This window comes from Camellia sinensis, chromosome 4, assembly GCF_055761805.1.
Source record: "Camellia sinensis isolate YWXY chromosome 4, ASM5576180v1, whole genome shotgun sequence".
Lineage (NCBI taxonomy): Eukaryota > Viridiplantae > Streptophyta > Magnoliopsida > Ericales > Theaceae > Camellia > Camellia sinensis.
This window is the reverse complement of record NC_138964.1, coordinates 143,281,389-143,307,182: the sequence shown is the minus strand read 5'-3', so window position 1 is coordinate 143,307,182 and position 25,794 is coordinate 143,281,389. Positions and strand designations below refer to the sequence as shown.

General features: G+C 35.8%; 1 protein-coding gene across 2 annotated transcripts; it reads right to left on the bottom strand.

Annotated features, from left to right (window-relative positions):
* Positions 1 to 6,253: 6,253 nt before the first annotated feature.
* Positions 6,254 to 15,224, bottom strand: LOC114290195 (uncharacterized). Of its 2 annotated transcripts, none has more exons than XM_028234093.2 (8): positions 14,664 to 15,224; positions 12,784 to 14,436; positions 12,443 to 12,682; positions 10,243 to 10,497; positions 10,062 to 10,148; positions 9,817 to 9,950; positions 6,459 to 6,818; positions 6,254 to 6,314 (listed from the first exon to the last, which is right to left on the bottom strand). In XM_028234093.2, exons 3-7 carry the CDS (start codon positions 12,665 to 12,667, stop codon positions 6,716 to 6,718), a joined length of 804 nt encoding a protein of 267 aa, XP_028089894.1. In that variant the 5' UTR covers positions 12,668 to 12,682; positions 12,784 to 14,436; positions 14,664 to 15,224; the 3' UTR covers positions 6,254 to 6,314; positions 6,459 to 6,715. The 2 variants fall into 2 exon arrangements, with proteins under 2 accessions (XP_028089894.1, XP_082722478.1); XM_082866352.1 differs by having other exon boundaries at positions 14,770 to 15,213.
* Between the last annotated feature and the right edge of the window lie 10,570 nt (positions 15,225 to 25,794).

Here is a 25,794-nt window from a genome sequence, read left to right as displayed (position 1 = left end):
TCGTGTTCTTCCTTGGGCAAGATTCACCCTTGAATAGTCTTAGAGGGTATCTTGTGACCATTGACTATAATTTTTCATAGCTCATAGTTTAAAGATTGAATGAAAATTTTCATTCTTGCTTTCCAGGAAGTATAATTTGAGCCATCAAACAATGGTGGCTTGTCCTTCAGCAAAATAAATATCAAAATTGGTTATCATGATCTACTCTTAGACGGTTAAGTCAAATGCAAGAGTCCAAGCTCTAGTACTAATTGTTATCTCAGGTAGACAACCTAAGAGGGGGTGAATTAAGTTATAAAAATAATTTCATAATATTAAAAAATTAACCCAAATAATAAATAAATAAATATGTCAACAATATAAAATAGAGTAATGAAATGGAATGAGCAAAGGGAAGAGAAATCAAATACAGCAATTTATAATGGTTTGGTATGCTGGACTTACGTCCACTCCTTAAGTATCATCTTCGGAAATTTCTCCACTATTCTTGAAATAGTAATACACCACTAGTTTCACGGGTGCTAGCGAACCTTTATAACAAGTGACCAATCTCGATCACTCCGACTAGTTTAGAATTCGGTGCCTAGTCATACCTAACCTAAGTGATTTTATTCTAAGAAATCACTCACAAAACTCTCTCTTTTTACAAGTATAAAATGAATAAGAGATAGAAAACCCTTATACAATTTTGCTCAAACTCTCAACAAATTTTCTCACAGAAAATATAACTCAACGAAACACAATATAATATTTGACAGTATTTTAATATCACAGATTTTTCTCTTGTTTTCACTTCCTCACTTCTTATTTTTCTCCAACCAAAATACTTCTTATATATCATAAAATTATATCCGTTGGCTCATATCTGTGGAAGGAGATGTATGCGGAGCGCAGGCACCAATCATTTTCAAATATGGCAGGCGGGGATTGAAAATATAAACAACGGTCGCTTTCAATAAATAATAATTCAATTTTTCCAACAGTGCACAATAACTTGCATAGTAGCTTTTCTAATAAAATTTTTGAATGTACAGTAATTTCTCTATTAAAATATTTGAATGTACAAAAATTTCTATATTAAAATATTTGAATGCACAGTGACTTCTTTATTAAGATATTTGTATGCATAGTAAAATCTCTTTAAATAAGATTTATAAAATATATACCCTTTTAAAATCTTTGTAATTATTGTAGAGATTTTAGACACACTCTAATAAAAATAACCAGCCATCCCATGTGAGTATGTCAAATTTTGTCACAAGAAGACAACTCACCAATATTACATTTGTCAAAAGAATACAGCTAATTAATGTCAAATTTGTCAAAAGGTGAATACTAACCAATCGTATTTTTCAAAAATAAAATAGTAAATATTATAAAATATTTTTATAAAATCAGATCTTGCACAGTAATTTCGATTTAAATAATATTTATAACAAATACATCAAACAACATATATTTTAAATAGAAAATATTTTGTGTCAAAAAATATAAAATATGTATATTAAAAAATCACAATTTATCTAATAATATTTTAGACATCATCAAAATTAAATCACATGATTAACAATAATTAAATTAATATATTTTATTTTGCAATGAAAAACAAATAATGAATTCAATAAATGCAAAATAAGAGATAGGGGGACTTGGGTTGTTGTTGCGCATAGTTCATAATAGCTACTATTGCACCGTTTAGTGGATCCATTCTGAAATCTATTTTGATAATTTAAATCGTTAACTTTTTAGAGTATATTGATTATAATATACTTGTAAAAAATTTAGTTGATCATGTTTCGGTAATTTTTATCAAATCATATTTGTATCTAAAAAAAAGAATGATAAGTGTAATTTGAAATATAAATGTGTTGTGATGAAATGATTACAAATGTTCGATCAACTTAATTTTTTGCAGGTATATTCTACTCGATATACTCTAAAAATTGAATAATTTAAATCATTAACCTCAGAACGAGCCCAATAAGCCGTGCTCTGAGAGGGAGAGATATGGGGGCATGAATGATGGAAGGAAGTTGGTTTGGGCAGAAAATTTATTTTGATCCAAGTAAATCCAACCGTTAATTACATAGAGGGGTTGATTTCAGCTGTTCCAAACAATTGTGTTGGAGATACATTTTCAAAAACCATTTTATTTTATTATATAGATATATTTTACTATTTATATCTACATTCTATTTACTTTATTAATGATATTTTTTATTTTTAAGTCGGTTATAATTATATCAAAACTTATTATATTTTTTTTCGTAAATTTCAAAAGTGGTTAGTATAATTTGTTTTTTAAAGTGATGCTTACCAAAACCATGGTATTTGGAACAAAAATTACAAAAATATGGATAATATTTTTAAATTACACTACAAATGAAAAGTACAAAAAAATATTTGCAAAATCGTGACGTTGTCTCAATATGTTCTTAAAATATAAAAATGACTTACCTTTTCAGCTCCAATATATAAATAAATAAATAAATATATTTATTCACAAACCAATCAATTTTACCACTTCACGACACTCAATAATATGAGATTATTTGATTATGTTTTAAATTGTGTGTAAACCACGTGTTGCATCCGGAATACTTAATAAAATATAAGTTTGTTTCAAAAAATTAATTTATCAATTTTTTTTTTATTTTTTTGTTTTTGTTTTTGGAGTCTTGGAATAGTTTTCTAATTCCAAAAGCTTAGTTTGATGATTTGGGTAATCTGTCCAAGCTTCCAGCTCATCCTCTACAAGCAATATGCAAAATAATAGTATACAATATAATTTGATTTTTTTTTTTTTGGTTAAAAAAATAATTAAACATATCAATTCCATTGGATTGTCTCTATCAGGAATATATTATACTTCTTTTATGTATGAAAAAAAAAAAATATATATATATATATATATAGCCTCCGTTTGAGAAGTAGGTTGGCTTTTTGACTTTTTGATTTTTTTGGCTATTTTAGCCTGAACTAAAAAATTTGGTTTGGGAAGAGCTTTTTGGCTTTTTTGATTTTTTTGTGAGAGAAGAATGTAATGATTATGGGTTGAATGTGATATTTTGTTTTTTGTGGCTAAAATAGCCTATTTTGTCTTTTGTGGTTAAAATAGCCAAAAAAACCCCGTTTAGCTCTTGCCAAACGGAGCCAGAGAGAGAGAGAGAAAGTAATGTTTCTTAAGTTAAGTAGGGGTCATTTGTAAGATATTTGTTCAAACAAAATTAGTCCACCCTTTGCAAGAAAGCAAAGTCTGAAATTTCAGCTCCTCTTTAATTGGAATATTTGAATTTTGAATTTGTATAGAGATTTATGAAAGCCAAAGGCAAAGAAATAAAAAAGAGAAAAAAAAAAAGAAAAAAAAAAAAAACTTCTACTTCATTCTCATTCTAATTTATTTTTTCTTCATAAATTACTCCACACACACAAAATAAATAAATATCCAAACACAATTTTGCTTGGCTTTTTATATAAAATGGGTATGAAATATGTAAAAAAATATATAAAAATATAAAAATATGTGAAAAGTGTTTGAGGTTCTAAGTTTTTTATTTTTTATTTTTTTTGTATTATTTGTTCTTAATGAACGCGTATTGAATTTTCTAAAAAATATTTTTAAAAAAAATGGAACGAAGCAAGCTGATTAATTGTTGGGAGTGGTTTGAAATTGGCAGTTGCATAAAGACCTATGAATATGTTTGAAATCGATAGTTATAAAAGCGTCATTTAAGAATAAGAAAAATTGTAACAAAACTGTTTATATCCAATAATTTGACACTTCATACAATAATTAGAAAAGAAAACACACTTCGTGCGCAATTAAAAAGATTCCGAGTGTTTACTATCCTTATAACTGCTCTTGTGCGCAATTTTGAAAAAGGAGAATGTGTGACATCTACATTAAATTTGATATTTATTTTATGAATAATGCTTGGGACTCCCTTTTGGGGTCACCCCCTCATCCCCTTTGTCACGTGGCGGGTGGTGATTGGAGGAACAGGAAAAAAAAAAGAAAAAGAAAATGTAACCAATGAGAGAGAGAGGGGGTCAAAGGGGGTGGGAGGAAAAGGAGGATGAATCATTGTTGTTATTTTATATAATAATATAGATAATATATAAAGATATATATGTGGTCCAAGACAACTTAGAACACTAATCTAAGTTCAATGATGAATTTGGATAAAACTTGGCTTTCCTTTCACATAAGTGGGGCAGGCGATATCTTATATGAGAGTTGTAAATTACCAAGAGAATGGAAATATTATTATTATATTACAAAGAAAGATATGTAAAAAATTTGGATATATTGATAGGACCGCACCAAAAATGTTTGGTAACTCTAAAATAAGAGTTCGAAATGAACTTTAATTATGTGGCACTAACTCATATGTAATTATCGTTACTTTCTATTAATGTTTTTTATTTTCTTTTGACTTGCCAATTTATTAGAGCTCTATTTAAACCTTTTGAATTAGAGTTATATATCATCGCTATTGCACCATATACGACAAGTCATATTGTCCTTAACACATACGCTATCAAATAATATTTGCTTGCAAATTTACCCAAACAAAAGCCTTTCCATAATAATTACAGCTCAATTTATTTTTATTATATAAAACATACAATTCATTTAACAAAATTATGTCACATTTATTAAATTACCCCTGTAGAAAGGTTTTTATTTCAATTTCTATGAATGATCCACCCATTGAGACTAACAAAATCACGAGTAAGACCGATGCAAAAAAGTAGTTTTTGAAAATTGGATCAAATTCCATTTCATGTGCTGTGTCATGTGATGCTCTTGGGAATTTCTTTTTTTTGGTCAAAACCTAAAAAATAAAAAAAAAAAATAACTGGCAGCCCAAAGATAAAACGTGCAGCAATGTTTTTTCTTTCATTGCATGGGGTTTCTGTGGACGCTAAGACCAGATTCGTGTTCCAAAAGTAAAACCTAACTTCCCCAGAAAAATCAAACAAGTTATACATTAAATTTATACAGGCTTTAATTGCATCACTATAACATAATACTGCAAAGTTTACACACATATATAAACAAACATATGGGCAAATTACAAACACCCCCTCGAAATTTGTTAAAAATATAAATTTTCTCCTGAAGTTTGAGAAATTACAAATTACCTTATGAGGGTCAAATTTTCATAACAAATTAAGAAAAATTATGAGAGAATCTGTATGAAAATAAAAATCTTAAGGGACAATTTGTTATGAAAATATAAACCTCAAGGAGCGGAATGTAATTTCTCAAACCTCAGAGAGAAATTTATATTTTCACCAAACTTCGAGGGAGTGTTTGTAATTTACCCTAAACATATATAAAAGAGTGTCGAGAAGAAAAAAATATTAAATACAACGATAATACTTTCCTATGTGATATTAATAATCAATAAAAAGTTACAAATGCATTAACAGCTACTTTTGGGAGGAGGCATGAGAGACCCAGGGGATCGCGTACACCCTACCTCAACTTTTTCAAAATTATACTTTTGCCTCTTAACAAAAAATATATTTCAACTTAATTCAATTCAATCTTTTCAAGTACTTTTTTAAAAAATTTATATCACTATTTTTTCTACATTTTTTTTTTGGATTTTTTTAATTTGTCACTTTAAATGTTGAATTATACTAATTTTTTTTTTATAAATTTTATATTAGACAAATGTTATACGTCACAAATTTTTTGTCATTGTTTTATACATCTTATACGAACTCATAATTGATTCACTTGTTTACAAATAATTATTACATAATTAATGACAACTAATAAAATATTGTATGTAATTCAATTATTCATAACGTTGAAAAAAAATAAGTGATATATAAAAATCACTGTATATTATTTATTCACCTTTAAAAAATTTGCACTCATATTTCATGAGGACATGTGATTATTTTTTAAACTGTGATGATCATCATATATAAAGTTAAATTAATAACAATAAAAATATTGATTGGTTAACTTGAGCTCATATTTAGGCGTAGTTTGGGAAGATTGAAAAAAGACAAAAAGTCAAAAAGTCACTATCCTATTTAAGTCACATCCTCTTATTTAAGTCACATCACCTCTCTAACACATCACTTCAAACCCAACCCAAACCCAACCCATATTTCATAAAAAGTCAAAAAGTGTACTTATTTAAATATAACTTTTGCATCACACTAATTTTCAGTCCTACTATCAAATAAAAATAAATAAATAAAAAATTAGATTAAGTTGGAATTACAATTTTTGTTAAGATTTCAACTCAAGACCCAGCCAAAATCTTGGCTCCGCCATTATCTACTTTCTTAGATCAAGTTTGGCATCCTCCAAAAAATCTAAAAATTCAAAACATCACCTCTCTAACACATCATTTCAAACCCAACCCAAATCCAATCCATATTTCATAAAAAGTCAAAAAGTGCACTTATTTAGTCTTCCCAAACTTGGCCTTATTATCATTTCATGAAATTCTTTAACAGTAGTGTAGCAGAGTGAAATTTAACATTGTTGGCAGCTAGCCAAACATTCCATTTCAATCCTAGTTTTTTCGACCACCCACCAAAGCAATAAAAAAAACAAAGATCGATAAATCCAAAACTTGATTTGACAAACAAAATAAGTAGCGCAGGGACTAAAAACGTACAGGTAGTGAGTTGTTCTCCCAATAATGCAATCAAGCTTCCCCATTTTAAAATGGGTTTGCTATTACTTCTTCAGTGGATTCATTCTATCCCTGAGATAGTAAAGCTTGGCCCTCCTCACTCTCTTCTTGTCCAGCACCTTTATCTCCTTTATATTGGGTGAGTACCTGTCATCACCAACTCATTTAGCAAAACATGTGAAGCAATATCTAATAAAGAACAGATGATGTGGCAAGGTAACAACAATACTAACACTGTAACACAAAGCCACATATCACACAATTATACCAATTTATTATATGATTCATCTCGACTGCTAGTTAAGGCAATTTAAACTAACGGGATGCCCAACTAGAACAACTTTATTTCTAATACCATCTCTACCTCCTCATTATGGATCCCCCTTCCAAGGGTATTACTAATACCAAGGCATTAGTAGTCCCAAGGCTATCTCTCAAAACAAACAAGGTATTAGTAGTCCCAATCCCCTTCCTATAACCCCAAACAAACGCGGCTAGTCTAGACTAGTCTGCAAGACTTAGGTAGTATAATTTCAAATTTCGTGAGGGCTTAGTATAAAATTTGCTAACCCGAATTTAAATTCTGTGAGGGGTTGGACAAGGACTCTCACGACCTTAGTGGACCCGGGCCTGGGCTTGACCAAAACTCTTTGTGATAAAATCGGGCTCGGGCTTGGTCAAACTACTTCAGGCTAGAGGCTCGAGCTGAACTTGGGCAAATCATTTTGGACAAACCACCAAACCCTCAGCCCACTCGAAGCCACCTGAGTTGCAACCCTATTGGGGACTCTTTCAGAACCATGATCGCTTATAGATGAAATGTACAAATAAATTTGATGGGAAGGTCAACTATCTCTAACTATTTGTGCCAACAAATTTGGTAGAATAACAAGGGAGGAGAAATTATAAATCTAACTTTTTATGGCATTCAATCATATTAGAAATCTGCAATAGAAACAAAACAAAACAGAACACATTACAAATCAACAATCTGGTCTCAACTTGATGAATCACTTCACAATCCATCAAGATTTGAGACAATTTAATGACGACCAGCTGTCAGCCTGACACCTACACTGAAGGAACTGATTCCAAATCCATGGTAGTAGGAGGTACGTGAAGAACCTTCTCATGTACCTTGGCTGATACCAAATGATAGGTTGCTACCTCACTGTTTTGGCGTTTAAACTCTTGGAAACTAAAGATTAACCCTGCCAGCTCAGATACATTATGACAGAGCACGTGCAATACTAGAACTCCAATATATAAGCACGAAAGTAGGACTCAGAGATCAACTTTGAGAGTATCCACACCAGACTATTCTCTATTGTGTGGCCACATATAAATGAAAAGGCGTTGTTTTAAGAAAATGAACAAGAAACAAGCAATTTCAACTTGTAGAATGAAGCAAAATAGCATCCCTAAATTGGGTTATGTTAAATAAATTAAAAGATTTCCTAACAATAAAATATTTAAAAGGTATGCCTTACTTTCACTTCTAGCCATAGTTGTTAGGTTCAAGACACACTAGGCACCAAGGTCTCTTAGAATCTAAGCACCAAGCGCAACATAAAGTGTGAGTGAAGTAAGGCACATGTGAGTTAGGCATGTATATTAAAAATATACTTACAACTGAAAGCAATTTGAAATATATCTATATATATATATATATATATCAATATCACATATAAACAAAGTAAAGGTGAATTTTCTATTATTTTTTCCCCCCACGCATATGAACTGAAATAGTTAATAGATCAATACATGTAAATCTGTCAATTGGTATATGCATCCAATAAATCAAGAGTACTGCTATTGACCCCTACCTTTCTTCTTAAAACCCCCACCTCTTCCATTTTTTTAATTCCAATTTTGTCCAAACATATGATTCCACTTTTACCCTCATCCCTCATCTTCTAATCCTAATTTCCCAAACCCTAACCCTAAGCCTAACCCCTACCCCTCTCAACTCCAACTACCACCTCCACCCACCGCTGGCCAACCTCTCACTGCCAGTTGCCACCTCTATCACCCTCTTCTCCCTCGTCTTTTTCTTCTTCTTCTTCTGAAATCGCGAACTCCACCCCTGCCGTTCATGATCGCGAACCCCACCGCCACTACAATCTCTCTCTCTCTCTGCACATGGTTGGGTTGTTAGGGTTTAGAGGCGCGATGGTGACAGCGACGCGACGGGATTTGGGTTGGTTGTCGATGAAGATGAAGATGAAGATCTGCAATCTCACTCTCTCTCTCTGCATGGTCAGGTCGCTAGGGTACGGAAGCGCGATGGTGACAATCTAGGTTGCTCGTTGATGAAGATGAAGATCTAGGTTGGGGAGGCGATGGCGACAGCGGTGGATTGATGAGTTGGGAAGGCGGTGGTGGCAACAGAGCAACGGCAGTGGCCGGAGGTGATGAGTTGGGGGTTCAAAGAAGAGGGATGCAAGTGGTGGGATTAAGCTGGGGGTTCAAAAAGAAAATGGGAGCGACTTGATTAAGTGCATAGGGATTCAAAAAAGTGGGGGGTCCAAAAAGATAAGGTAGGGGTAAATAACAACCCTATAAATCAAATACCCATTGCAAATACTAGCTGTAACTTCAACTATATATTATAATTCTACATACTAAAAATTAATCATTAGATTAGATATATCTATTTCAAGTAGTCATGCATAAACTCATACATCTAAGATATAAATATGATATAATGCATATCAATTGGTGATCCCTGAAAAATATAGCAGTAAAAGATAAAGATATGATTGGATTATTTTAAGAGGTGTAATTCTTGAGCTTGAAGCCTACAAGAACGTGTGTGCTTAACAATTTTATGTGGCGACTCAAGGGGATTGACCTTACGTAGAAATAAAAAATGAGGCACTTTCTTTGAGTTTTGATGAGGCCGTGGCCTTTTGGGGGCAAAGACCCGCCTTTAACAATCATGCATCTAACATTCTTTAACATGTAAGCTTAATTTTTCAAGTAACCTGGCTAGAAAGATGTGTTTTAGTCACATGTTTTAACTTTAATAATTACATCTTTAAAACTTGTTATTTCCACACTTTCTTAGATAACTAAATAGAAGCTTAAAGTTCAATATGTCAATTATAACTTAGTAATTCAGAAGAATTTTCAGTTTACTTACAGTGGGAAGAGAGATTCAACTCCAACTCCAGCGACAAGCCTCCTTAATCTAAATGTAGTATTTAAACCAGCATTGCGCCTTGCTATAACAATGCCTTTCAGTATTGAAACACGCCTTTTATTGTCAGGCACTTCCTAATCATGCCAGGGATTTTAACACAACGAATCAAATGATGTTCCTCGTAGCAATTCTAGTTCTGACCAACACACAAAACAATAAATTTCCCTCAACAACAATTTTCATACCACTTTGAGCTGGATGATATAACCAGGCTTTATATCAGGTAGTTCTTTTTGTTTCCTCACTTCCTCCACAGCTTCCTTATCAAGAATCTGCAATGTAATATCAAAATTTAAAACAAAAAAATTTAATGAAAATCAGATGAAATATTCCATCTGTTTCAATAAGAGTAAAAAAGATGCATGCCTGCATTATATGCTTGGCTGTTTTATCAAGCCTCTTAAATTTGATGCGTGGAGCAACTTCAGAGACAGAAGCAGCACCTTGTGCAATGGCATCGGCTGAATTAGTCACTGTAGTGATGCACCTACTGGACAGAGTTTGCAGTGCCATAGATTGGTGAAAAGGACCTGGCTTAGGATCCCTGTATAACAGTGATACTGAAAGTATACCACCATTATTAGATGACGTGAGCAAGTCTGTTTTGATACTGGGTTTTGTCTGCCAGAATAAATTAAGAAGCATCACACATACGGACTAATTCTTTGTAAAGATGACCCAAAAAGTAATTTAGAGAAAAAGACAATACTTTTCTGAAATGGAAAAATCATGGCCTTGAAGTCACCAAATTATGATAATATATAATGAGAAGAAATATATTTACCACAAAAGCATAACACTGCTGAACACCATTACTTTTATTTTTTTTGCTTGTGATCATCATAGACACTAATTAAAGGTAAATCACAGGATATTGATAATAATGTTTTTCTTCCTCTCATTTTAAATATAACAAGCAAATTTTGGAAAATCCAGTAATCTAAGTGATCAACTAAAACATCTTAATATAGCACCAAAGAACCACAGGGCTATTCACCAAACAGCTACACAACTAAATTCCAAGTGAGTGTCAAGACTAGCATGCCTCAAGCACATTCAAACTAAAGTAAAAGTAAAGATGATCATAATGATCTAGTTTCAACATCAAAAGATACATGACAAATCATATTCATGTAATTACATACTCACTTGTACGTAAATGTTTATAGTCGTATACATATGCGTTTACATCATGTGACATCATATCAAATCAGCTGGTTAAAGTTAATTGTCGTATTGTTGGCAAGAAAAAATGTATGCATGGTGGCCATTAGATACTAGGAGAATGCAAAGTTTATCCATGAACACAATTGTGACTTTAAGCTCAATCAATGCAAAGATCAATGTTTCTTTCTCAACAAAGACAACCGGATCTGGAAAGGGATTGACAACCTAATGCAAGAACAAATTTATGAACATAACAGCTAAAACAACAATCCAAATAATAGTTATCATCAAAAACAAAGGAAAATCTTGACGCCACTAATTTCATCCACCATTGGTAAATAAGCAGCAGATACATAGTTAAATAATAAAAATTATGTAGATGCAAGCACTCTCTTTGGAACCCCATAGCCACATAGACAAGTTCCCTTCTCCAAATAATTCTTACCCATAGGCCAACCAATGCTGACAAGTTATTCAAAGGGACAGAAGCTCACATGACCAATGAAGGAATGTTGAACCACCAAGTACTCATCTCTAAGATCATGGTATAAATTGTTCAAAATTGTTCTAGCAGATCAGGCTCCGAATTTCCTTATCACATGAGTAGCCAATAGTGGAACTATTTCAGCACATTCCATTTGCATAAGGAATACACTGAAGGTTTCACTTGTTTCTAGCATCTAATAGTCATTTAACGGCAAATTCATCAATCCCCTCTCCCTCTAACCAAACCTCATTGTATTAGAAAAATTCCACCCATGACCACAACTTTGTGTATTGCCCAACAACGAAGGTCACAACCCATATGCCATTGAATGAGGATAGGTTGTCCACACAGTAACTCCCATATAGCTAATTCGGTACAAGACCTCTAAATCTCAAATGTTTCTTCACCCACGCTTTATCATTGCCAAAAAAAAAAAATTGTCATGATACTTGACCACAAATTTGCAGCATTACAACTCATCTATTCTATTATATAAAGCGTACAACATGTCATTTGGCGTGAACACTGTCATTTTTTTTTTCCCTTCCTAACAATACCCCCTACACATCCCATTACTGCTAAATTGTACTTCGCATTCATTTCCTAAAACTGCTAAACGATTTTCTCATTCATCAAACTGCCTCAAAAATTTAAATGTACCATTGCAAACCCATTGCACTCTCCCACCGCTAGTTACAAAAAGGAAATGCTTCCTTCTCTCACATACCTAATATAGTGACTTGCCAACAACTACAAGTAATGGGTAGTAACTAACTTGATAATCACACACATTTATAAACAAAGTTAAACAGCCACACCCATTTGTTGCAGGAATAAGAAAACCACTATTTGAGTGCTAATCTGCAATTATTATTGAAAACCCAGAAGTATAATATGAGCCAAAAATCATACCAATGAAAGTGGTGAGCGAGAAGTGAACTTGCGCAGCGACTGGTAGAACAACCCATTTGAACAATCAACAGAACTACCCACAAATTTGACATCTCTCTCTTCAATCCGAGCCAAAGAAATAGGTTTGATCAATGGAAAACCTTTCGCTGAATTGAAATCGACAATCTTTGAGCTGTTCGTGGCGTGCCTTCTAACCAATCGAATTCTCCCACAAAACGATTGCATTTCCCCAAATTGAACCTACATTTCGTGACCAAAAAATTCATAAAAAATTTCTACAAAAATAAAATAAAATTACACACTCGAGGCACAAGAAAATGGTCGTGGATCGAATCAATTACCGGGAAAGATTGATCAGGAAAATTTCACCGTGAGTTGTGGTGGCGATTCTCGGCGACAAGCTGAGGTTGTTCTTTTGACGGGGGGATCGGACTAGAACCCGAGGTAGAATTATTTTGGGTAAATTACACTCACACCCTTTATATTTATTACACTTCTCTTCACATTTGGAAAATTATATCAAATTGATCTTTTGTTAATTTAATTTTATATATAATGATCATTATGATGAAGGAGAATTATTATGAAACTTTAAATCTTAAGAAAGCAATGTGTAATAAAATTTTAAACCTCATGGAATGGGTGTAATTTTTAAAAAATAAGAAAAATTATAATAAATATAAATTTTAAGGAGTATCAATATAATTTACCCAATTACTTTTTTATGATTTTGGAAAAGGTTAAGATAAAATTATATGAATTTTAAGAGGGATGAGTTGGGGAACTCATGCTATAATTTCAATTTTTAAATTTATTTGGTAATAACTCGAGGGCTAAACTTTTACGATTATAAAAAGGGGGATGCACCAATAAATTCCAAATTAATAACTTATGCATTGTTTAGTCCTAAAAGTTTTCTTATAGACTGAAAGGTCCCATTACAATGTTAATAACATCAGATACAATGTTAATAATATCAGATTCATGTTACAAACATTGGATTTCAAACATCTAATGTTCATCAAATTTCAATAATGTTTGAAAATATAGGATGAAAAACATATAATGTTCATCAGATTTCAATAAATTTTGAAATTATAGAATGAAATATCAGATCATTTACATTATTCACATCATGTTGATGTAAAAATGGGACTAAATGGAGCATAAGAAAACTTTTAGGACTAAATGGTTCAACGTTTCAAAAACTAGGACTTATGGGTAAATTTTCCTTATAAAAATGCATTTTATAGATAATTATTTGTTCAAATCGTTTACATTTTTAGATAGCTACCTATACAATTATTTATAATTTAAAAATTTTAACAAGTTAAAACTTTGTGTTCGATAGTCTATTTTAAATTTCATGTATGTTTCGAGATCTATCCATCCAAAACTATCAAAACCAGTTTTGAACATTTATTTTAAAAAAATATATTATTTCACTGTTTTGATTAATAAAAAAAAAAAGGGTTAATTGGTAATAAGTCTAATCTAAGAAGAACATAAGACATTAGATTTAAAGGATATTTTTTGTTGATGAGAAATCCAAATTTTGTATAATAATTTGGTCAGTAGTCATAGAGAACATTTTGTTTTCAATTTTATCCCATAACTTTTTTTTATTTGTTTGACTTTTCATTGACTATTTGTTCAAATTTATATCTATCTGTTTAAATTTTTTTTTTCTATATGTTCAAATTTTTTTTTTATCTGTTCAAATTTTTTGTCTATATGTTCAAATTTTTCCTCTAAATTATATTTATCTGTTCAATTTTTCTCCTAAATTATATCTATCTATTGAATTTTATCCCTAAATTCTATTTATTTGTTTAATTTTTTTTCCTGAATTTTTTTATCTGTTCAAATTTTTGTTATTGAAATACACTAAGCCATTTTGTTTAATCTATTACACCACATATTTTATTTAATTTATTGCAATCATTATCATCATCAACAATAACAACAATATGTTTCATCATCAACAACAACAACTGCAATTGCACAAAAAAAAAAAAAAAAAACCCAGATCTACAAAAAAAAAAAAAAAAAACAACAAAAACAAAATTTGAACAGATAGTCAATGAAAATAAATAAAAACTTGCTATTTACTGTGAGGGTTCCTCGTCTATATATATATATATATATACATATGCATTCAGTATATATGTGTGTATATGTATATAAAAAAAATTAAGGAAAAAGAGAAAGAACAAGATACTGTGATGCCTTTGAAGCGCGGCGACAGTGGCAGAAAAACACATCTAACCACCACCGCTAACGGTAACGGCGTCAAAACTAAAGTCTTCTCCCTAATCTCCACTCACCGCCAGATCCACCGAATTACTGCGACCTCTTCCAAAATGTTACAACGTTAGAACCATATGACTCCAACACCAGTAGATCTGGCGATGAACGACAAGAGGCCATGGACAGTGGCAATTTGAAGTGATGATCTCAGATCTAAGGTGATCGACGTGGCAATGAAGTTGTGGAGGGTTTCGACGATGAACCAAAGTCTTTTCTCGTCGCTAAGTTGATAGCGATTGTGACACGGTGGTGAGAGTGTTAGTAGCAGAAAGGAGACGGTAACGGCGGATGAGAGACATTGATGGTGGTGGCAGAAACGGCGCACTAGGGTTTAGATCGAGGAGAGAGAGAGGGGGATATGTTTCTTTTGAAAGTGGTAGGGATTGATTAGTATATATATATAGATAGGTATTTTAGTCATTTTGTTTCAGCTTGTTCTTGTAGAGAGAAAGAGAGGGGATATGTTTCTTTTGAAGTGATAGGGTTGATTGGTATATATATAGATAGGTACTTTAGTCATTTTGTTTCAACTTGTCCTTGTGGACAAACTGTTTATGTGCCTGGACTTTTAGCCAAAGAAAATGTAATTTTCAACTTTTGGCCTGAGAACCCTTTATTTATCCTAAAACATTTCAAAACCCTAAGTTGAGATCATCTCTCTCTAAAACTCATATTCTCTCTACAAACACACTTAGATCTAGTGATTTCTTCACCATACTCCATTTGTTAAAAAGTTAGAACCCACCTAGAGCTTCGTTCTGATCTAAACAAAGTTGGATTTAGGCGTGGTTGGAGTTTCTTCATTCTTTCTCTCGTCTTCTAGCTTCGAGGTAGGGATTCTTTACACTCTTTTATAATTTCTAACTTAGTTATTTGTCTTTATAAAATAATCTCATGATTATGGGGGATTTTGTACAAACCTAGGGTTTTTAGTATAAAATCAAAAGAGAGGTTTTTAAATGAATGTATTGAAAATGATTGTGAAATGGAGATGAGGTTGAGTTGTGATGAAAATATTAATTTAGATATATGGAATGTGTTTTGGAAAAAGAATGGATTTTGCCCTAAATGTCTCAAAAATTTATTTTGTATAAATAAATGAAATTGATGTTGAAACCATGGAATTGGATTGGTATTGATGAGTATGGTAGAATTGAATATGTATTATCACTCACCTATTGAGATTTGGAAAGTTTACCTTTATGGAATATAAATTATTTGTTTAGAAATATTTGTTTTGGGCTATCGGTGGAGGATAACTATGATTGTTGTAGAAATTGCATGTGAATTATGAGAATTGAAACTTTTTTCATTCATTTGCATTGAGCATTATCTCACACTTATACATTGAAAATGTTTATGGTTTTGAGAAAATTGGTGAATCTAGGAACAACATGAATTGTAATGATTGAACTAAGTTGGCCTAAATGTCCAGGGTGAATGTTCAAAAAATTGCGCGTATACATGGGTGCCGATCCCGCGGACAAAATTTTCATGAAATGGCAATAATAATGCTTGTATAGCCTACGTTTACATGGGTCCCGGTTTACGGTTTCCTCTAAACGAAATTTTCGGGAAAGGTTATATTTGTTTTGAAATTCCCAAAGTGTGATTCACTGCCCTATTTTCTATTGTAATGGAAATGATTTATGAATCAAGATATTAACTTGACATTGCATAGTTTTGAAAAGAGATATAAAAATGTTTTGAAACGAGCATTGCATATGCATTCACCTTATAGTTTTGTTAAGATTCGTATATCGTGTTGGATTATTTCTACTGGGTTTTGGCTCACCCTATGTGGAAAAAATATTTCAGGTGTTGATAATATGCCTTCGCCAAGGTAGTAACTCGGGAGGATTTGGAGCAAGAGCTTCTTTTTGTTGTATTCATTTTATATAACTAAGGGCTTTACATGTATTAGACCTAAAGTCCACTTTTGTTGTAACCAAGAACTTTCTTGGAAAGTTGTAAGCCTTTAGGGCATTTCTTATCTGTTTAATACCCACTATTTTCTTTAATTCAAAACAGATGCTATAGATTCAGAGCAAGGCATTATGAATGTATGCCGTATATGTTTCTCTTTTTGTAAACTCAAATTAATGTAATGGAAGATAATTACTTTATCATTGTTGTCATTCATTGATATTGTGGATAGGTTATTGTAATTATTACGGGGCGTTACAGACCCACACACATGTGGGTTCGTGTGAGTCTCACACCCAGTGAGAGATTTGGCACAAAAAATTGGTAGCTTATTTGGGATTTATAACATTTTCCTATATTTTATGAACTTAAAAGGCTACAGATCTAGGCAGATTAACAATATGGGCTCCCCCATCAAATGGGTGGTCTATTTATTTACTAGATTTTTAAAAGAGAATTGTGAATTATGGGCCATTTTTTTTTTTTTTTGGGATCAAATTTGTGGGTCATTGTTTGATTACAATTTTTCAAATCCTCCGTTATTTCCATTGATTGGGCTATAACACCTAATTTCTGTAAATGACTCAAAACAAATTAAATTTTGAATAATTATGCGACCATTACATTTTTTTTGATTAGTAGAAAAATCCATTAAGGTAAGTCAAATGGCAATTACAGAATAGTTCATCCAACAAAAAAAATCTTATACCAAACAAAGTAAAAATATTACAAGAAGCACAAAGGAAAAAATTATGAAAATATCCTGACACACAGCTCGTGCTCATGCTCGTACTGCAAAGCAGAGCCAATCATAAGAGTTTGACAATAGAGCATGTCTGAAATAAATCATAGGTTACAACCACAACACTGATGGACTCTAAGAAACACACTCAAAAAAACCAAAGAAACGAGGCAGAAACAGGAAAAAAAATTGAACTTAAACCCAAAACGACCAGATCCGTGGAAGATCTGGTAGTGGAAAGGTGGTGTCGGCTTCGGTGTGAGTCAGCGGAGGAGAGACATGGTAGATCTAGTGTCAGCGAGAAGAAGAGAGGAGAGAACCAAACAAAACTTTCACTATGAGGAAAAGAACACTTCCAAGGGAGGGAAAAGATAGAGCTCTCATGACTTATTGAACCAAAAAAAAAAAGGAAAACAAATATAAAAAGATGGAGAGGAAGGAAAAGAGAGGTGGTCGGAGGCTGGAGGCCCCTTCCCCCTCTCCTTTCTTATCCGTAAGCTGCGTTTCCAAGCGAAACCCTAAAAAAAGAAAGCAGTGAGAGAAAGTTATGTAACCATTACATTGGTATTGAAAATTTAACACAAATAATGATTACCATGACCAATTTGAATACGAAAAAATTTGGATAGATAATGTAACAATCCAAATTTTTAATTATTCTGTAGAATTTATCTCAATTCGGAAAATATATAGTTTATTATATATTATTATGGGTAATTTTGTAAAATAATATAATTATTAAAAATTTAAGGGTCAAAATATAAATAATAATAATAATGGACATAATAATAAAATATATAATTAAGTTTGGATAGACTTGGATAACTGGAGATTAATAAGGAAGTGACATGTGGCAGTGGCTTGGGGCTCACGAATTGAATTTGTATAAAAAGGGGTGAAGTTGACTCAGAAGAGGGAAAAAGAGAGAAAGAAAAGAAAGAAGAAAAGGAAAGAAAGTGTACGGGAAAGAAATACACCTTCTCGTATAATCCTGTTGACTAAGTCCGCGCTCCTCCGTACGACGTCGCTTTGTCACCTGAAAACACAAACGTGAGCTAGCCGGCGGGTGTGTGCCGGAAACCTCTCCGATGCCTAAGTCAGCAAACTTAACAAATAGACAAAGCTCAATGTATTCAGAAAGCAAAATTGTGTGTTACCTCCTCTAAGGTGATGTTTGTGAGTTTTTATAGGTTTCGAGTGGCACAATCCTAGTAGGACTTCTACTTCTCCATGTAGAATCCTCCTAGGATTCATACTCCTGTAGGATAATGTTTATCCTTTAACACCCCCCCTCACTACTTAAACTAAGTGAGATGGTTTTTGCCATGGCCGAACTACCATATGACCGAAATAAAACTGGCTATGCTGAGCCACAGAGTAGGCCGAACTATCCTTAGTTCGGTTTTACCATTTACTCCTCTTTATCTCGGTTCTCTCCTGTTCAACCCATGGTGTGTTTAGACCGAGCTACCGAGTAGTAAGGTTTTGACCGTTATAACCATAATACAGCATGACCGGACTACCTCTAAGACCGGCCTAACTCCAAGTTGTTTCCGGACTGAAGTAGCTTTACAATTCTTGAGCCGAAGTAACTTAATCTCTCTTGGGCCGAGGTAACTTTTCGGCCTTATTACCCAGTCCTTCGCACTGTGGGTCATAAAGTCCTTCTCATAGCTCGACCCAATTTTCACTAAAAATTACCCTCTCAATTGCCCCTTAATTCCATCTGCATAGCATGATTGGGATTACTTGTCTACCAGCCAAGCTGAAGTTTTTAAGCTTTTCCAGCCGAGCTAAAAAAACCGTGCAGCCTCTCCGGCCGAGCTAAAAAACCCTTTAGTCTTTCCAGCCGAGCTAAAAACTCTTTAGCCTTCCGGCCAAGCTTATTTCACTCCGGGCTCTATTTGTCCGGTCAAAACGTCTCTTCAATCACAGCGACTGTAACGCTTCCCTTTCCAACGACACATGGTAGGCTCTGATAGGCTGTGGGCAGCTGTCACGACGCCCTCGTACTACGAAAAATTTGAACAGTTCCCGCTTTTTCTCTCTCGCCTTTTTCACAAAACAAGCTTTCTGTCTTTGAATCATTCACCCACGCTTTTTACCTTCTTTTCTCTTCGTGCCTCTGCTTCTCCAACCTGAGTTCGTGTTCTTCATTGGTGTTGTTGCTCCCATCACCAGCTTCATCTTCTTCTGGTAAGCTCCACAAAATCTGTTTTGTTTTTCTTATTTCTGCTTTCTATGTTTTTGCGAAACATGCTTGTACATTTTTGTTTTTGCTTCTGTACTTTCAGAAGAACCTATGAGTATATGTTATATATCCTATAGAAAACTCGCTTTTGATCCCGAATCATGTCCCAACCGAACTAGGAAACTGTTTGTGCTATTTAGGTAGATCAATTCAGACAATAACCGAACTAGATACACTTTAGCCGAGATACGCTTACCGAACGAAGTTCTGTACTCAGTAAACTAGGAACCTTGGTATTCAACCGAGCTAGGCCTTGGGGCTAAGCCAGCTTTCTTAGTTCCTAAACCAAACTCAGAAAGCTGCCCCTAGAGGCTCAACCGAAGTAACTAAACTCATAGTTCAACCAATTTAGGCCTTTGGGGCTAAGCCAGCTTTCTTAGTTTTTTAGACCGAACTCAGAAAGCTGCCCCTAGACGATGAACCGGTCTAACAAAATTGTTTCCAAAGCCAGTATGCCGAAATGCTCACCAAGATCTTGGCTAATAAAAAACCCTGCCCAAACCGAGATACCAAGCATTTTGCTGAACCGAGATAGAACCTGTCCACAAAGCCGAAGTAGGGCTCTTTTACCTTGCTTTTAATTTGTAGCACGGTCCAATGATCTGTGCTTAACCCCTTTGTTTTCTACTTTGCAAACTTAGGTTGCCCAGGCACTCCTCCGTGAGCTCAACCGAGCTACTGAGCACAACTTTTGCACCGATATAACTTATTCATAATTTATACCTTAAATGGGGAAGTATAGGTATCTAGTAGACACTCCAGGCGGCCTAGCCGAATTCAGAAAAGACTATAATATACCCGATGACGTCCACCTGTCTTTAGCCGAAAAAGATGTCATTCCTTGGGATAATGAAGGCTTTGTCCCCTTCACCCTTTTGTCAATTATTGAAACCGGACTACGATTTCCAGTCCAACCTTTAATCTGCGAGTTTCTTAGGCAAACTAGATTATGCCCTACCCAACTATCCACCAATTCATACCGCATCATTATGGGAATAGCCGAACTGAACCGCCAAGCCGGACTAAACCTTGGCCTGGCCGAGATCTTCCACCAATACTCCATTGGTTCAAAAGAAGATGGGTGGGTCTACTATTTGAGAATACGTCGTCGCCGAAAGAAGATAATAAAACACACACCGGATAAAGACTTAAACGACAACAACTTTTTCTGGGTGTCTGGGAACTTTGAGGATCACCAAGCCCAGATTCCCGGCCGACCTATAAACTGGAAAAAAAGAGAACCCGGTATACTTACTTCGGTTTTCTTGCTTGCTTTATTTTATTTCGGTTTGTTAGTCTATCAGCCGAACAAACAGTTCTTCTTTCGCAGATTCTGCCCACCTCCATTCCTTATACAGCTACCCAAACCTTGCAACTTTGCGCGCCGCACTACGGTATCCAGAACGTAGTTGGGCTAAGCTGTTAAAGTTCGAGCCGACCTACAAATACAGTGGTCGTCGCAAGGCAAGAGTAACCGACTTTCTTCTTGAGGAGGCCCCAGAACCGGACCCAACCTTACCCGAGATCAGACTAATCCCATTAACAGCTAAAGAGGAGATGGCTAAAAAGAACAGAGTAAGGGCGTTTCTAACCGAGACAAATAGGCCCGAAGCACCGCCACCAAGCCAAACGCAGCCTGCCGTCGTGGCCCTCCCTTCTCAACAACCTTCTTCATCCCGCCCCTCCAGGCGCGCCCGATCTACCCCGACCGAACAACAAATTGATGAGGACGAATCCATCCCTCCACCAAGTCCTCAACCCATCCTTCAACCGGAGCAGCCTGACTGAGCTAGTTCCTCCAAATGGGCTCCAATTCTCACTTTTCAAGACCGAGATATTCAGGAGTCTGATTCGGTCGTTGCTGAGAAAGACCATTTGATGGCTTTCACTCTAGCCAAGAGTGTTTGCCTTCCGAAGGATATGGAGCACCACAATAAGCAACTAAACACCGAGCTGAAGGCCATTCGGTCTTCCACAAAATCAATGATCCTGGCAAGTTTTTCTCCTTTTTCTTTCTAATTTTTCCCAACTGTCAGTCCGGCTGAAGAGAGTTACTATTCTTTTGCAGGCCATTCAGAAGAACAATATCGCACATAAAAAGGTGCTGGAGCTCAGGAAAACGACGAGGCAGGCCATGGCTGAAGCCGAGGCAAAGTCGGCCGAGCTTGAGCGGGCTAAGAAGCAGATTGCCGAGCTACAATTCGAGAACGGTCGCTTGGCCGGACTTGTTAGCTCGGCTGAAGCTGAAAAACAAAAAATTGCAATAACGATGAAAGACAAATATTTGCGCGAGTTGGCCAAACTCGAGGGCAAAAAAGATGCCGAAATAGCTGAACTCAAGCAGAAAGTCAGTGATGCCAATGCCCAAGGTTTCAAAGAGGCGGAGGGCCTATACATTCCGCAGTGCAAGGGGGCAAAGGATTTGTTCTTTAAGTGCGGCTGAAGAAGTGCTGTGGAGCAGCTCGGCTGTGGGCCCGAAACCGAGGTCTACAATGCTCCACAGTGCTGCATTCCGGCCTCACTTGCGGAATATGCTGCTTCGGTCCAAGAACAATTTTTGCAAGATTCAGATGATTCGGACAATGAGAACGAACAAACTGTTATTCCGGTAGTCAACGCGCCAGTTGACGATCAATCAGCTCGGTTGGAGACAACAGTAGAAGAACCGACTGTTGAGCCATCGACTGATATTGTCCTGCCCGTTGCTACTGAGACGGAAGCTCCATCTGCAACCGGAGTTCTAGTTGACATTGATGCTGAGATTGATGTCCTTTTCTCTTGATTTTGTTCTTTTTCTTTTTTTGCTACTTTTTTACTCTTGTAACCGGGCTATGGCCCCTCCTTTGTAACTGTTTGTCTTTAATGAAAATCTTATTTTGTGCTCAACTCTTATTCCGGTTTTGATGTGTATGCTTGCACTTGTAATGTCTTCTATTATTCCAACTGCTATTCCGGTTTTAGATGGTTAAACTAACTATGCTTACCAACCAACCACTCCTTAACCGACATAATTACTTCGGCTGAGGAGTACACAGAGTTGTTTAATCCAGCCCACCACTCTTCAGCCATGCCCTTACTTCGGCTGAAGAGTATAAAGAGTTGGTTTAATCCAGCCAACCACTCTTCAGCCATGCCCTTACTTCGGCTGAAGAGTACAAAAGACTTGGTTTATTCTAGCCAACCATTCTTCAGCCATACCCTTACTTCGGCTGAAGAGTACAAAGAGTTGGTGTAATCCAGCCAACCACTTTTCAGCCATGCCCATACTTCGGCTGAAGAGTACAAAGAATTGGGTTAATCCAGCCAACCACTCTTCAGCCATGCCCTTACTTCGGCTGAAGAGTATAAAGAGTTGGTTTAATCCAGCCAACCACTCTTCAGCCATGCCCTTACTTCGGCTGAAGAGTACAAAAGACTTGGTTTATTCCAGCCAACCATTCTTCAGCCATACCCTTACTTCGGCTGAAGAGTACAAAGAGTTGGTGTAATCCAGCCAACCACTCTTCAGCCATGCCCATACTTCGGCTGAAGAGTAAAAAGAGTTAGGTTAATCCAGCCAACCACTCTTTAGCCATGCCCATACTTCGGTTGAAGAGTCCAAAGAGTTGGTTTAATCCAGCCAACCACTTTTCAGCCATGCCCATACTTCGGCTGAAGAGTCCAAAGAGTTGGTTTAATCCAGCCAACCACTCTTCAGCCATGCCCATACTTCGGCTGAAGAGTCCAAAGAGTTGGTTTAATCCAACCAACTTCTAAGTTTTTCCAGCCAACTTAGAATAATGTTTGGTTATTCCGACCAAATGTCCTGCAGCCTGGATCCTTATCCTGGGCTTAGGAAGGGTGTTGGTTTATTCCAGCCAACCTCTAAGTTAGTTTTTTCAGCCAACTTAGAATAATAATGTTTGCAATATTCCTAACTTCACTAAAGCTAACTTTTACAAAGAACAACTCATGTTGAAAAGAATTGATTGTTTTATTGACGAAAAAGAAATTACATATGTTTGAAAGGAAAAAAGCTAAAAATAAAATAACTTGAGATTGGCTGTGTTCCATGGCCTAGGGATTGCTTTGTCGTCCTTGTCTTCTAGGTGGTATACCCCTTTGCCTGCTAACCCAACCACTTTGTAAGGACCTTCCCAGTTTGGCCCTAACTTGCCATCTCCTGGTATCAAGGTGTTTCCCATCACTTTGCGCAGTACCCAATCTCCGATCTTGAATTGTCTTGGATGCACCGTTTTGTTGTATTTTCTGATCAATTCTCGTTGGTAGGAGGCAATGTGAACCAGTGCTCTTTCCCTTCTTTCTTTCGCAAGGTCAAGTTCTAATGCTATGGCTTCTCCATTCAAGTCTGGATCAAAATTTTCGCTTCGAATTGTGGGGGGGCCAACTTCTAGTGGGATTACTGCTTCCATTCCGTAGGCTAAGGAGAATGGTGTTTCTCCTGTCGATCGCCGAGGTGTGGTGCAGTAAGCCCATAAAACATGAGGAAGTTCATCCGCCCATTTGCCTTTTGCCTTTTTTAACCTTTTCTTCAGTCCATCCAAGACGACTTTATTTGATGCTTCTGCTTGGCCATTTGCTTGAGGATATGCCGGTGTAGAATTGTAGAACTCTATCTTGTACTCTTCACAAAAGCCTCTGAAGATTCTGCCGTCGAACTGAGTGCCATTGTCTGAGATTAGGGCTTTTGGTATGCCAAACCGAGTGATGATATTCTGCCAAACGAACTTCTTCACATCTTTTTCTTTGATTGATGCCAATGTTTCTGCTTCCACCCACTTTGTGAAGTAGTCAGTTGTTGCGAGAAAGAACTTTCTGTTGCCGGGTGCTGTTGGAAGTGGTCCTACTATGTCCAAGCCCCACATTGCGAAAGGCCATGGGCTAGTTAATGGTAGGAGTTCTCTTGCTGGTTGATGTATTTGGTGTGCGAATTTTTGGCATTTCTCACACTTCTTCACATATTTTTCTAAGTCTGCCTGCATGTATGGCCACCAGTATCCTTGTGAAATGGCCCTGTAAGCTAGCGATCTTCCTCTTTGATGGCTTCCGCACACTCCTTCGTGTATCTTGTACAAGAATGCTTCCACTTTGCTGAGGTGGACACATTTTAGATAGGGTCTTGAGAACGATTTCTTGTATAATGCCAAAGATGGGGAGAGCCAAAATCGCTGCGACTTTGCTCTTATTCTATTGGCTTCTTTTTTCTCTTCTGGTAAGATGTCGTCTTTTAAAAATAGGATGATGGGGTCCATCCAAGAGGGGCCTAGCTCTGCGCTACATACCTCTTCTACTTCGGGGTCTTCAATGCTTGGTCTAGGTAGGTAGTCGATCAGTAGTGGATGAGGTATGGAGGTATCTGCCATTGAAGCGAGGCCTGTTAGTTCGTCTGCTCTGCTGTTTTCCTCCCTGCCGATTTGTTCTATCCTTACTACTTCAAATTTCTTGATCTTTGTTCTGACCAACTCTTGGTATTTGGCCATCCTATCATCCTTTGCTTCATAGTCGCCAGAAATTTGATTTACCACCAGCTGTGAGTTGCTGTATACCATTAGTTCGGTGGCCTTCATGTAGCATGCTGATTTGAGTCCTGCGAGAAGTGCTTCATACTCCGCTTCATTGTTTGATGCTGGGAAGCCAAGGTTGATTACGTGCTCTATAACCAGGCCGTCTGGGGAGATGAGGACTATGCCAAGTCCTGCACCATGCTGGTTGGATGCTCCATCCACAAAGAGCTTCCACATCTCTCCAACGAACAACTTCCAGCAAGTGGAGGGGTCGGATGATGTCGTGGGGTCAAGAATGGTGTTTTCTTCAAGGTCCATGCTTGCTGTCTGCCCCTCGTCATCTGATTGTACTGCTGGTGAGTCTTGGTTTGTTTCTTCCTTGCTGTCTTTAGCTTGGTTTGCCTTGGAGTCTGAGCGAGTGCTTTCTGCTAGGGGTTGCGCTATTCCGGTGTCAACTTCCATCCCTAGTTCGGTTGTGTCAGTTAGGTCGACTGGGCAGATATAATGGCTTCCTGGAGTAAATTCTGCAACGAAGTCTGCCAAAGATTGGGCTTTTACTGCGGTTCTAGGTTGGAATTTGATGTCGAATTGTCCCAACTCTACTGCCCACTTAAAGATT

Excerpts from the sequence above, each read along its gene's own strand:
- LOC114290195 (XM_028234093.2), bottom strand. The coding sequence starts at position 12,667 with ATGCAATCGTTTTGTGGGAGAATTCGATTGGTTAGAAGGCACGCCACG. Across the intron at positions 10,498-12,442 it reads CTCGCTCACCACTTTCATTG|ACAAAACCCAGTATCAAAAC; the intron begins GTATGATTTTTG and ends TTATTCTGGCAG. Across the intron at positions 10,149-10,242 it reads CAGCCAAGCATATAATGCAG|ATTCTTGATAAGGAAGCTGT; the intron begins GCATGCATCTTT and ends ATTACATTGCAG.